Raw genomic sequence first — 14,081 nt, 5'->3', positions numbered from 1 at the left:
AGGCCTGCAAGCTGCAGTAAGTGAAGGAGGCTTAGTGGAGAGATTTGGGGCTACCAGGGCAGGGCAGTGTTCAGGGGCTCGGGGTGCTGCAGTGGGAGGAGCAGCGGCCGGACGGACAATGGGGTGCGGTGTGTACTGAAGGGGGCTTGAGATGGCGCAGGAGGAAGGGGGGTGATGGAGGCATAGCAGCGACCCGCTCTTTGTCCCTGGGATGGAGACATGGCAGGCTGGTGAGCAGGGCGACCAAACAGTACCTTTCCCATCATTGTGTAAACATAATAGCTTTCATTTCCTTCCTTCAATTACTTTGCTACTAATTAATGATGGCTTGCTGCATCTGTATACGGATATAATACACAGTGTGTCATTATGCTGTTTGAGTTTTTCTTCCACAATAATCTTCTTGGCAGGCAAAACCTTTTTGTTTTGCTTTGACTGATCATCACCCCTCCCCCACTCTAAAAAAAAAAAAGACTCCAAAACAGCAGATGTCCAAATTGTGTTGATGTTGAACTTGTGAGTAAGAAAACATGTTGGCATTTCAAAAGGTCAAAGTACCTCTGCAAGAGGCTTGTGGCAGAAACGCAAAGACCATGTGTCATCCACAATGACTGTAAACTGGACAGTTATACGATGAAAACCAATCAATACATGTAGAGCATGTTAGTTATCTGCAGTGTAGACCGTGCTGAGCTCAACAAAACTAAAAGGCTGACAACAGATGACAATTCGGAACTGAACTTCTCACAAGAGTCAGAAATTAGTGGAGAATCTGCAAAAAAATGCCCCATGCAAACTAGGTGGGTGGCTTTGCAGGTTCTGAGGAGTGATGTTTTATCAACACACACTTACGTAGCATATGAGCTGGCGTCCTTTACATTGAGATAGTTCTGTTGCTACGCTACGTAGCGTCCGAATGTTTCACTCTCTCCTCATGACTATTGCAAACACTTAATGCAAAAAGGGATGACGTCATCTCTTCTTTTGCCAACCGACAACAGTTCTCAATGGATGGAACATTCTTTCATTCTTCTTCCGAACCACTCCTCAGAAAAGTCGCATGCCGGAGCCTCTCTCAGCAGTTTTTGTGTCGGTCGGCGGGGTACACCCCGAACTGGTAGCCAGCCAATCGCAGGGAACACATAGATAAACAACCTTTCAAATTCACAATCACATGGGCAATCAGCCTACCATTCGTGTCTTTGGAATGGGAGGAAACACACTCAGGCATGGGGAGAACATGCAAACTCCACCAAGAAAGGCCGCAGCCGGAACCTAACCCTTCACCTCAGAACTGTGAGGTAAACGTGTTAACCAGTTAACCGCCATATTCTGTTTATTTGGCTCGTCCACATTTTTTAATAAGAGACACAAATTAGTTTCATTCGAGGAAAGCTGTCCCCAATCACTTTAGTTCCACACGCTTGCAACTAAGCTCAGCTCAAACGAGGAAAAATAAATTAGTTCAGAAAGTGAACATTCAGGTAGGATTTGATCATTTGAACAAATCGTTAGTGAACGACACAACACTCCTCGCGTCTTTTCTATTCTTCCGCTACGAAAAGAAAATGTAAAACACTTGTGCCGTGTAATTTTTGAATCTGGCGCATCACCATGGCCAGCATCCATGTGATTTTCCTCATGTAAACCCCTATTTAATTTGCAGAGGCCATTTTACCGTGTTCAAACGGGCATTTTAAAGGTGAAGGTATATCAGTTGATGAACACTCCCAGATTATTGCATCGCTTACAGCTGTGCCACACACAGCATGACAGTAGATCATCAAAAAGAAAAAGCAATCGTCTCCAGCAAATGATATTGCTGCCTGTAGGTTCGGAATATGAAGGAGTGTGACCTTGCTCATCTGCTGTCAGCAGCAGATAGTTTGGGCTTCTCTAACGGGTGTGCTATAATTAATGTGGTGCCTCCACAGCAAGGCATTTCCAGAATAAGACATCAAATGTCATTTTCGCTAAAATGCATTCCAGAAAACGCAGGAACGATAAGCTCTGTATACCTTTTGCATAAACACACAGAACAAAAAGGTGTGCTGCAGACTTGTTTGTCATTATCATGTAACAGCAGGTTGTACTTTGCACGTGCATTTGTCAAGGTAACTTCAGAAAGCGACCATCCGCTATGATGGATAGTGACATCATATCAGAGGATGCCAATTTAGTCTTTCAGATGCTTCCGTCAGATGGACACAGGGGATTTTGGGAATCTACGTATGTATCCGTACCTATCATTCATTTGTCGCATGATTTTTACTGTTCATTAAAACTATTAATCACACGTTTAGTATATAGATTTCATATTAAACATTGCACAATATTGCTATTTTTATACTACTATTTTCAAGGAGATCTCACCATTTTCGCCACTTCAGATCGGTCATTAAATTGGAAAAATAAGAGACTGACCAATAGCATAGACCACAGGTGTCAAACTCAAGGCCCGGGGGCCAGATACGGCCCGCCACATCATTTTATGTGGCCCGCGAAGACAAATTGTGCATCAAATTCGCGTGTCATTACTAGAATTGCAAATTGTCTTCACTTTTAATAATATCTTTTTTCTTTAATATTTGACCAGTTTTTACTCGTCTGATTTGAAAATGAGTTGTCAGTTTGTTTTGTAGCTTTTACTGTATATAATATGAGGTGCTCATACATTTATTTGGGTTGACAGTCATAATGGCCCTCCGAAAGAAGCTATGACTATAATGCGTCCCGCGAAAAAAATGAGTTTGACACCCCTGGCATAGACTCATAGAATAAATATCAAGTTGTCCAAATTCGGACATAAAAAAATTCCAACTGACAGTGACGCTCTTCAAAAGAACTCCTCAGTCTTCACTGATATTGTGTTATCGCTGCTGGAAATAAATGAGCACAAAAAAGGGCAGAGCAAGTTTCATGTTCAGAAAACCAAGGGTCACCCTTTCATTGACTTGTTCAGTGAAATAAAGGAAAAAAGGTTAAAAAATGTTTTGACTGATAACTCTCCTCCCACCCCTTTCACGTCCTGCAGAGAGCCTTAATCGCATCCATCCATCTTACTATATTTAACTTTGTGCACAAGCTCCACCGTATTGATCGACACACCAGAATAAAAATAGTCACACCACTGGGAAGCCAAATGCAAACCAGTGAGTGACACATCCAGAAAAGCCAATTACAGTACGAGTAGGCATTTTGTCATTTGACAGGAAAATTGAGTCGGAAATGTGTCCTGTTTGGCAATGAGTGGAGGAATCCAAATACATAGACAGCCTGTGACATGTGCAGCATAGGAAGAAAGTTGTGAAAAGTCAGATTGTTAACTCAAAATGACAGAACGTGTACGTGACATTCACTCTGTATTAGCTTCCTCATGCTGTTAACTGTGTCAAACATGGTTTGCATGATTGCATTGACTGATTCTCGCTAGAATTGCATACTTCTCGCAGCCTTGTCTGCTCACTCATGACTCATAGCTGAATCATAGACGTTATATATTTATGTTGCATTCCGCTTTTGGGTGCATTGCTGTGACATTTGACATACATATAGTCCATAAAACAATGACACACAAACAAGTGAGCTTCTATAGAGTGCTGGCAGGCTATGCTGTGATTAATATCACAGTTTTGTAATGAAATAGGCAATGTACATAAATGTGTGTGTGTGTGCGTGCGTGCATGTGTGTGTGTGTGCGTGCGTGTTTATCACTAAAAACTAACTACCGTATTGTCCACACTATAAGGCGCACCTAAAAACCTCAAATTTTCTCAAAAGCCGACAGTGCGCCTTATAATCAGGTGCGCCTTATATATGGACCAATATTGAGCCACTACAGCAGGCGTGTCCAAAGTCCGGCCCGCGGGCCAAATGTATATACCTTATATATGGACAAAGTTTTAAAATGGGCCATTCATTGAAGGTGCGCCTTATAATCCGGTGCGCCTTATATATGGACAAAGTTTTAAAATGGGCCATTCATTGAAGGTGCGCCTTATAATCCGGTGCGCCTTATAGTGCGGAAAATACGGTAACCTAACTTAATGTGGCACCTGATATTCTTTTTGCAATACAGGGACTGTCTCTAGAGGATATTGATATGGTATATCATTAAATGTGGAAATGAATGTGTATCACACAAAGAAAGCCACACGTGCAACTCATTCAGTCATAGGTGATAAGCATCACGCATTAGGAAGCAGCAGATTGATCAGCCAGCCTGAAATGCTGAAAAGGTAGGGCGCAGAGAAGCTAGAGAGGCACAGGGACAATAAAATATCACATCTGCATTAAAATGCCACCTCTGCCACAGATGCTGCTATTTCAGGGACACCTATTTAAAAGCAGTTCAAGTGTGAGCTTCCTGCATCAGAGGGACACAGTGAAATATTTGCGTTATTTATGGTTTCATCTCTAGTTTACTGTCTTACCAAGGTAGGGGGCAGGGGTGTAGAGCAATCAACCCTGCTACTGAAACAACATGCACTTAATGATATCACAAGCTTGAACGGACTCGTGGGGGTGGGTTGAATGGCAACGTTAGCTTGGGTGAGGACATTATAACATTCAATAATTGGGTGAGGATTTATCTTGGTGCTTCAGGTAGGGATCAGTGCTGCATTGTATTCAATGTCAACACAAAGTGTGCAGCATTCACATGTGATCACAGCTTTTTAAATATATATTTATAAATTCAAAATTGTACTTGTCATACAATGATTACAAATATTTTAGGATTACAAGTGAGGATGTGTGGTGAAGCTTACTGCTTTGAATGAGTCTTGCTGTTTATTGCTTTTATTCTCACGTCCCTTCTCTTAAACACGTGGGAGTAAATGTCAGAAATAAGACCAAAAAGCCCCAAAAGACCACCATACATGTTCAGTTAATCCTTCACCACTGACTGAACTGTGCCCTCACACAAAAAAGATAATTTGATGCTTAAGTAGGCTGCCTACTTGTGTAGTATGCTGACAACTCATGTGCCAGCGGCTCAGGATTTAGCTCGAATTTTGAATTCAGCAGAATCTGATTTTGCCATTATTGGTGTTTGTGTACAAAATAAATTTGACACTTTCATAAGAATAGTGCAAGTGGTACACTATTACAGTAATGTCTGTGTAATCACCTTGGCTCTCAAATCCAATAATCACTTACAGACTAAGTATTCCTACACTTGGAATTATATATTCATTAGTGTGAAGGCAATTATTCTACACCATTCACTTTATTCTCGCTTCTTCTATTTTATTCTCCTCACTTTTTTATTCTTCTACTACTTCCACATAATTCATTCGATTCACTCATTCCACTTTTGACGTAGTCCAAATATTCACACGAGGGGTGCTTGCATTTTTTTCATGCCAAACATTTTCCGTTTTCGCAAAATTCACAATTTCCGGCAAATGTTTCCCCATTCATTCTTAATGGCACATTCAACATTTCACATTTAAGGCGTTCCAATTTGAAATTCACATCATTTAGCACATTCAATTGACATTGGGGAAGATTTTCGACATTCCCAAAATTGCTAAATTCAACAACTTCACGTTTTCACGTTTAGAATTTCCGTAAAATTTTACAAAATTTCGTTTTCCACTTCTAATTTCTACATTTTTCAACCGATTCAACCCATTCTAACTTTAAACTGTTCATCTTTTGCCTACCTATTCCACAACTTCCCACTTACCAAAAATTCAAAATTTTCAATTTTGAAATTCACACCAAATTTTCCAAAATTTTGTTTTCCCCTTGTAATTTCTACATTTTTCAACTATTTCAACCCGTTCCAACTTTAAACATAGCATTCCCCAAATATTTATTCCGCTTCTTTGCCTTAACACGCAATTTCTCCAGGAATTGCATTTTCTAGTTCTTTATACTATTTCCTTATCGTCATTATCATTGATACCAATTTAATTCTATTGTTTTTAAGATGTTGTGATCAGCATTTTATTCCATACTTTGGAGCTCTTTCATTTGTTACCTTGAGATTTGCATGGAGTGCACAAACACCCAAATATTCTAAACACCACTCAGAAAGATGCAATACAGAGAACAATATATGTGCTTGAAGTTGCAGATGCTTCACTCTGGCTCCGTTTACATGTAACCTTATTGTGATTATTCTATTAGGTTTGTGACTCGTGTGTCAATAGTGGCAGGGGCTGGGCTCATGTTTTATGCATGATGGGATGAGGTCCAGTAATGTCAGCAAGATCAACACGCCAAATCGTTAAATGCAAGCATTTGTTGTCTTATTATTTAGTCTTTTCTTTCACGTGAGCAAAGACTGTAGGGTCTGTACGAGTGCTTGTTTTTGTGTCTTTAAGTTGAGAAACTATTTGTCACCCTGAGTTTCTCATTTGTGTGAATTGTGTTCGGAAAGATTTTCGCAAGGCCCACACCTAACCTCTGCAATATCATTAGCAGCAGTAATGCCTTTGGGGCTTTAATTCAATGCTGCAGTGCACTTGCGCTCTAAAACAATTCAGTATATTACACACTGTATTGGCTTTTGCTCACATTCACACATCGGAAATAAAAAACATGTATATTCATTGATTTCACAACATTAATAAAGTGAAATTGCAGTAATAACAATGGCCCTACTTTTGTTCTGGGTGCAAGTCTAGCGCAAAGCAGTCAAACTGTGCACATGGGAGGAGTTTTAATTGTTTCTGTATTTTGCTCGACTTGGTAGAGTTTCGCACCTTTGTATGTTGTGGTGGAATGAACGTAGACTTTTTACAGCCAATTTCTGCGGTGTCCCTCATTTGCATCAAAATCAGGGCGGTCGAAACGCAATTCTCATAAGTAAACCGATCTTGGTGCTTTGCAAGGAGAGAAGACAAATGTCCCCAACCCAGTTTATGGTTGCTTGAAGGTGTTATCGGTTCCCGATGAAGGTAATTGCCCCCTATTGTGACCATTTACCTCAAGAAGGACAGAGCCCATAGAGGCATTAGCGATTAGTTATTTTTTTATGTCCATATTCAAACCGGACCCTAAAGCAGAGGGTCACGGGAGCAGACAAGAGACTCGAGTGAAAAGACAGAGGTGCACGGATGCGAGGTAATGAGACACCAGAATGAGCAGGAATACCATCTTTTTTCATTCCAAGATGCCTGTGTCACGAGGAGTCATTTCCTATCACCACCCAGCTTTGCCCGGCGGCCGGTCTGGACGGGCGCCGGCACGGACCCACGCCTCTTAGAAAATACACAACAAGGGCGGATCAGAAACGCCCAGTGAAGCATAGCTTGTCTACCAAATTCACAAACACGCCAAACTAAACCATTGAGGATGTGCCATGAGTGAATGAGTGAAACCACTAACATTGAAAAATAAAAAAGCAAAAAGACCAAAAACACATAATGAAATGTATTGACAACATCCATTGCAATTAGAAGAAGAAAGACACAATAAAGGTGTGTGAGCAATATAAGACACAATGCATAAATACTCTTGACAGAGTGTAAGGACGCACATCGGAACAAGTTGTCATTCTAAAAAAAGCCTTCTATTGCTGCATACTGCTTTCCAATTGACCCTCCTCTGAATAATAAATGAATGCAAGTGAAGGTTGTAATACCAGTAGGTCTAGAAATAATAGGGCATCTTCTTTTGTCGAATATTAACTGCGTTCGGCTAAGTACACTCTCGTCCAAGTTAATTAAGTTTGACATTAAATGAATCCACGTGGGTTGGAGAAGGAGAGAACATTGTGGATGACTAGGACCTCTCCCTAATTAAGTTTGCGTTTGAATCCTTTGTTGTTGATATGTGACATGCAGCCGAAGTGAAGTCTACATCGATATTGATGCATATGTCATCCTAGTCAATGTTTGCATATTTTTTTTAAATCTGCCTGACCTTCATACAATATCGTAACATATATCAGGAAATCCATATGTCTTTCACGAATGTAAACAGAGATCACCTTCAGCAACCGGACAGTCGATGTTTCATTATTGTGTTGAATGTGTGTGTGTGTGTATATTTCACCGACGTTTTAAAAGCGTATTCTCTCATGCCAAGCCTTTAGCTTTTAGTGAGGGGCTACACCTTGTGGTTGCATGCACTTCATAAAGGCCACATTGCTTTGAGGCAGTGGTAAAGAATAATTGGGCTTTTGTTTGGCTCCCAGGCTCCCCCTAGAATTGTTGGTTGCAATGTGTTTTCAGCTACTGAAGGAAATATACTGTATATCTTATAAAGCATAATTCTCCCTTGTTCTTCTGAACGTTCCTGGAAAAGAATGTCTTTGTTCCGAGTATTTTCTGTCAAATGCATAAACACTCTGCACACAGTGCACATTTAGGTTAAATATGAGCTTCTTGTTCATGATTAATTCCCTTAAATGTTAATCTCTGTTGCGTATTAAATGAAACGGAATTCAGACTCTAAGAATTGTAACCAACAGTCAAAAGTTAAACAATGTGCACACAAAACACCAACCTTATTGGAGAAGTGAAAATCTATCAGCATTTTTTTATGGAAACACCAAACGCACAAATTGATTCATAGCCATTATCATTTGCAAATGTATTTTGTATCAAATTGATTGAGTAGATGTCTTGAGGGTACAAAGACACAGACCATTGACCAGACGTTGAAAAGATGACAAGGAGGTGGTCCATCAGCTTTCTCATGAATGCATGCAGAATGAGTCACATAATACCAAACTAACACCACCACCAAAAACCTGATTTCTCAACTTAATGCTCTTTTCCCTCCACCCAGGCGCTTACCTTGATTCGACGTCACAACAGCGTCAAATTCAAATCCGCTCATTAGGGTTTTGCAAAAAATGGCACACATGTCCAAATTAAAGCTTAGCCCTCAAAACCTGGACCTTAAAAACGGAATATAACCGCAGAGTAGCTACAGTATTCATTTTCAAATTGAGGGCTTTTTTGTACGTCCGAGTGAACCGATTTTGAAGCATGTCAATTAAAGACCAAAACAACACAGAAGAAACTTTGACCTTATATGTACATAGCTCTGTGCCTTACCTTTGTTTTTTCCCCCCGTGTGTTAACAAACGAGTAACTAAATATCCTGTAAACATCTCTTCTTCCTTTCCCATAGCCATGGCCGATTTCCATGTCCAACCAGAGCCAGTGCATGCTGAGGAGTCTGGTGTGGCCAGATTCCAGTGCCAAATCCATGGCCTGCCAGAGCCTCTTATCAGCTGGGAAAAAGATGGGCGCCCTGTTGACACCAAGGACAAGAGGTCTGAATTGCAATATGTCGTGACACATTAGTTATGATGTCCCTTTGTTACTTTCAAGTGTACCAAAGTAATAAAAACATGATGATGTCACATATTATCAATCACTCGGGCCTCCCATTGTCTCTAAGAGGCATTCCCAGGCCAACTGTGAGTCATGGTCGTAGTCCCTACAGTGTGTATAAGGTCTGAGGCTCCCTCTTCACTCTGGGTTGGACTCGCCTGGAAGACCTCACCTGGGAAATGTCCAGGAGCCATTCATAACAGATACTGGAGACAACTCAAGTGGCTCCTGCTAACTTGGACGAATAAGTGTCTTGACTTTGAGTCCCTCCCAGACGGTGAAGAGCCTCACCTTACAATACCTGTGTGTGTATGTTTGTGTGTGCTTAACAGCATTCTTTGAGTCCACTACCTAGACCTCATTACTCTTATATGCTCATAGGAGAGAATGGGAACGTAAGTGGGCTAGATAAATCGAGAGCTTGGCTGCTTGCCTGAACTCTCTTCACCACCAAGGTCCAATAGTGTGACACCAATCCTCCTGTCAATCTCCTTCTTAATGCCTGTGTGAAAGAGACACTTAAGCTTTCCACATGATGAAGAACCTAAAAGCCAAAGCACATACGTAAACACTGAAGATCACACCATTTGCAAACAACAGAAAATAATAAGACCCGAGGCCACTAAGTTAACAAAGACACCTTAGATAATTTGGCTGTATAGATCCATAAAAATTTAGTCTATCAAAATGCCAAATCTATTGTGAGTAATAATTTGCACCTTCTTTTTTCTTGTAGGTACACTCTCCTGCCTACAGGTGTTCTGCAAATTACAGGAGTGCGCGAGGAGGACAGTGGCAAATTTTGCTGTGTGGCTCATAACAGTGCAGGAGTGAAACACAGTGCTGAGGCCCTTCTTTCCGTTTCAGGTTGTTTCACAACTTTAATAGCAGCATACCATGAGCATTTTCATATTCTCACTGTGGGACAAACTATTGACGCGCTTTACTGTATAATCATGCCTTCCGAGTCCTGATTCCTTGCACTTGTCACCATTACAGTATACTTACCAAGATTTTCCAAACCTATTGTTTATCTGTCAGATCCAAGAGATAGTATATTGTTCTGAGGAACTGTAGAGAAATCCAATTAAAGGATGCCATCCATCATTCCCTTTCCTATCTTAAATATCCACCCTTCTTTTTCCAGGATCCCAGTCATCTGTTTACAAAGAACCAATGATCCTAGTTGGTCCAGAAAATCTCACCCTTACTGTTCACCAAACGGCCATTTTGGAGTGTGTCGCCACTGGATACCCTCGCCCCATTGTGTCTTGGAGCAGGCTTGGTAATGAAAAGACAAGATTAAATCAGAGCTGTCTATTTTTATATGTTTTTTCATTTGTATGTTTTTTTTTTATGTTATTCTGTATGTCACTGATGTCCAGACTATCAATTTGCTCAGTCATGCATGCTATATCAGCGTGGGTGATGCATCTACATTGGTATTCTCACAACCACTCCGCTTTGTATCGTCATGGGTTGTCTTTTAATACACGCGGTGTTGTTTCAGTGTAACCTGTTGTGTACTATATGTGATGCAATGGGACAACATGCGACTTAAGGGCTGTATATATTAAACATTGTGTTGTTGATAAGTACATGGTTCATCTCCTCATGAAGCTCGCAGGAAACTGAGGAGATCCTGGAGACTAATTGCGTTGTAAGGCTGAGACACATGCAATGAGCTTCCCCCTCCCTTGGTGCTCATTGTAATTCTTGACTATTACCATATTTTCCGCACTATAAGGCGCACCTAAAAACCTCAAATTTTCTCAAAAGCCGACAGTGCGCCTTATAATCCGGTGCGCTTTATATATGGACCAATATTGAGCCACTCCAGCAAGCGTGTCCAAATATATGGACAAAGTTTTAAAATGGGCCATTCATTGAAGGTGCGCCTTATAATCCGGTGCGCCTTATATATGGACAAAGTTTTAAAATGGGCCATTCATTGAAGGTGCGCCTTAGAATCCGGTGCGCCTTATAGTGCGGAAAATACGGTACTCAAATCTGTCCTGATTAGTTTTTCAACATGACATCTGTTTTCCTTACCTATTATTAAAACTGACTCGTTGCTCCAAATATAAACTGGAGCCCCTCCCATCAACAGTTGAAGAATAATCACATTGACACTTCAATCTTACACTACACGTTAGGATTTGTACAGATTGAATTAGTACTTCAAAGAGGCTGGGATAAGATGCATAATGAAGCTAATAGTTTCACAATGCTCATTGCTTAATGCCAGAGTTTTTTGTTCCTATTCATTGAGCTGCGCCACGCCCTGTGAGCTCCAGCTTTCTCTTTTCTGACACTAAGTGAATTAGTTCCTGGCTGAGGCAACGCGAGAATAAGAAATTTTGCCGTAATAGGGGCAGAAAGAATAAATGCGCTATTGTTTAGACAAAGCTGGATTGATATTTTGCGGTCTAGCGGGTAATTGCGGGGAGTTACTTATGACAGAAACCTACAATAACCACACTATAATGCCAGGCACTGCAGGGTTTGCCCCAGCACCGTTCAAGCTAGCTGCTATTTATATTATAATCATTTTATTTACCGTAATTTTCGGACTATAAGTCGCACCGGAGTATAAGTCGCACCAGCCATAAAATGCCCAAAAAAGTGAAAAAACCCCATATATATGTATATAAATCGCTCCTGAGTATAAGTCGCCCCCCCACCCAAACTATGAAAAAAAACCGCGACTTATAGTCCGAAAATTACGGTAGCTCCAATTTGAGCATTGTCGGACCTCACAAAACACAAAGATGTTATAACTTTTCGTCAATAATGAAGATTATCAACATCTTTATTTCATTATTGTGCTAATGCTTAATGTTTTGGTCAGCCGGTCGCTTGGTATTGTAAGGTTTACATTTATTTTAACGATCAGTACGTCCTTTTTCTATGTGTCCTGTCCTTATATGGGGCACTTGTAGGCAAACAAAAATTCACACATACACAGCTACGATCAATTTAGAGACTTTCGACCTAGCAATTTGGAGTCTTCTGTCCAAAGGCAATCAATACGAGCACAGTGGGAAAAGGCAAAGTCCACACAATAGGGCTTGGATCACAATTTAAAACCCAGGACATCTTGACTGTGAGGCAGACGTGCTCACCACTGGACCCATCATGCTACCCACTTATTTTTTGACCTAACCTTACATTACAAGATGACAAAGTTTCTGTGTGACCTCTCTTTGAAATGGGCCACAAGTTTGATTGTCAGTCAAACAGTTAAATAGACTTTTTACACATTTGTATGCGGACTTTACAGGCTGCAGAATTTCACTCTGAAAAGGGATTGAAAAGGTCCCCTTTGACTTTCCCCAATTGCTAATATCAGAGACAGGCACAAGTCATTGTTGGAGTGGGGACTGCAGATAGGGAGCAGACAAAAGTGATTGCTTATCATGTAGGTACAGCAAGAGCGGCGGTCTATTCGAAGCAAAGATAGGAGTAGAAATTGCAGTTGGAAGTGTCATCACTGTAGCTAAAATCTGTATGTCTACATCACTTATTAACCACATGCTCTTTGGCTGTTGCAAATAGAAAGGTTGAACACCTCAATTAATTTGGAGATACATGAAAGAAGGAGATTAAACATAAACTAACTAAATAGCGTTTGAAAAGTGGTTTCTTCTTACAGCTCTTTTTAGTCTATCCAATACTAAGAATTTATAGAATGTGAATGTGTGATTATCATCTCTATCTCAGCGACCTACACATTATCTAAACATCACCTGTATGTTCTCAACTACTGTACATTCAAAGAAAGAAAAAAAGCACTACAGGCATGAGCAGTTGCATCCTTGAATTGTATAAGACAAGTTGCTGAAGATTTGTCATAGTATAATAAGTGAAGGGCACTCAGCGAGTGCAGCATTCATGACGGTATACACATTAAGAGAATCTAAAATGTAGAAACTTGTTGAAAATTGTGTTTTGACTGCCCATGTTAAATGAAAATAAACAACACAAGATCATTCTGATTTGACTGAGATATTGTATGTAAGCTATATCTATTCTAAAATTCTATTTGGAAACCAAGCTTCATAAATATTGAAATAGATTATAATAAAGAAGATGAACACCTAAGGTTGATCACGCAGCAGTATAACCCATGCTGATTAAAACAAAGCACCATTGGCAAAGGTCATTTATGAAACACCTTGTCTTCTCAAATATCTGCTTACTTTCCTTTTCTCTTTTTAAGATGGACGTCCCATCGGTGTGGAGGGTATCCAAGTACTTGGCACCGGAAACTTGATGATTTCTGATGTTGGCGTGCAGCACTCAGGAGTTTATGTGTGTGCTGCTAACAAACCAGGGACCCGTGTGCGGAGGACTGCTCAGGGCCGTCTAGTGGTTCAAGGTGAGTCCTGGTGGAAAGGAATGTCACATTGTCAAAATTCATGCAAGTTAGTATCTGCATGCTCTTGTCTGCTTCATAAACTACATTTGCAGTATGATTATACTTGACAGTATGCTTTATGGGGAGATGAATCACTATCCATTCCTTACCCCAATCAAAAGCTTATTTTGCCAGCCAAATAAATAAACACATAAGCCAAATAAAGTGCTGGAAGTTACGTTTGTGTTTTTGCCCCAGGACCCCTACACTTCTGAAGTGTAGTTTACTCTTAAAGTACCGTATTTTCCGGACTATAAGGCGCACCGGACTATAAGGCGCACCTTCAATGAATGGCCCACTTTAAAACGTTGTCCTTATATAAGGCGCACCATTAATGCATGTCAGATTTTTAATCCAAA

The 14,081-nt window shown here is 40.5% G+C and overlaps 1 protein-coding gene across 1 annotated transcript in view; it reads left to right on the top strand.

Moving 5' to 3' along the window:
* The window catches only part of igdcc3 (immunoglobulin superfamily, DCC subclass, member 3), a 52,343-nt gene that overhangs the window by 19,697 nt on the left and 18,565 nt on the right, over positions 1-14,081 (top strand). The window contains exons 3-6 of the mRNA XM_037246834.1: positions 9,097-9,241; positions 10,039-10,169; positions 10,450-10,587; positions 13,525-13,683. Coding sequence (XP_037102729.1) covers positions 9,097-9,241; positions 10,039-10,169; positions 10,450-10,587; positions 13,525-13,683 — 573 coding nt within the window. The remainder of the gene's footprint in view (positions 1-9,096; positions 9,242-10,038; positions 10,170-10,449; positions 10,588-13,524; positions 13,684-14,081) is intronic.

The sequence above is a fragment of the Syngnathus acus genome, chromosome 3, assembly GCF_901709675.1.
Source record: "Syngnathus acus chromosome 3, fSynAcu1.2, whole genome shotgun sequence".
Classification (NCBI taxonomy): domain Eukaryota; kingdom Metazoa; phylum Chordata; class Actinopteri; order Syngnathiformes; family Syngnathidae; genus Syngnathus; species Syngnathus acus.
The sequence above is the reverse complement of the archived record's forward strand: the minus strand, read 5'-3'. Positions and strand labels throughout refer to the sequence as shown.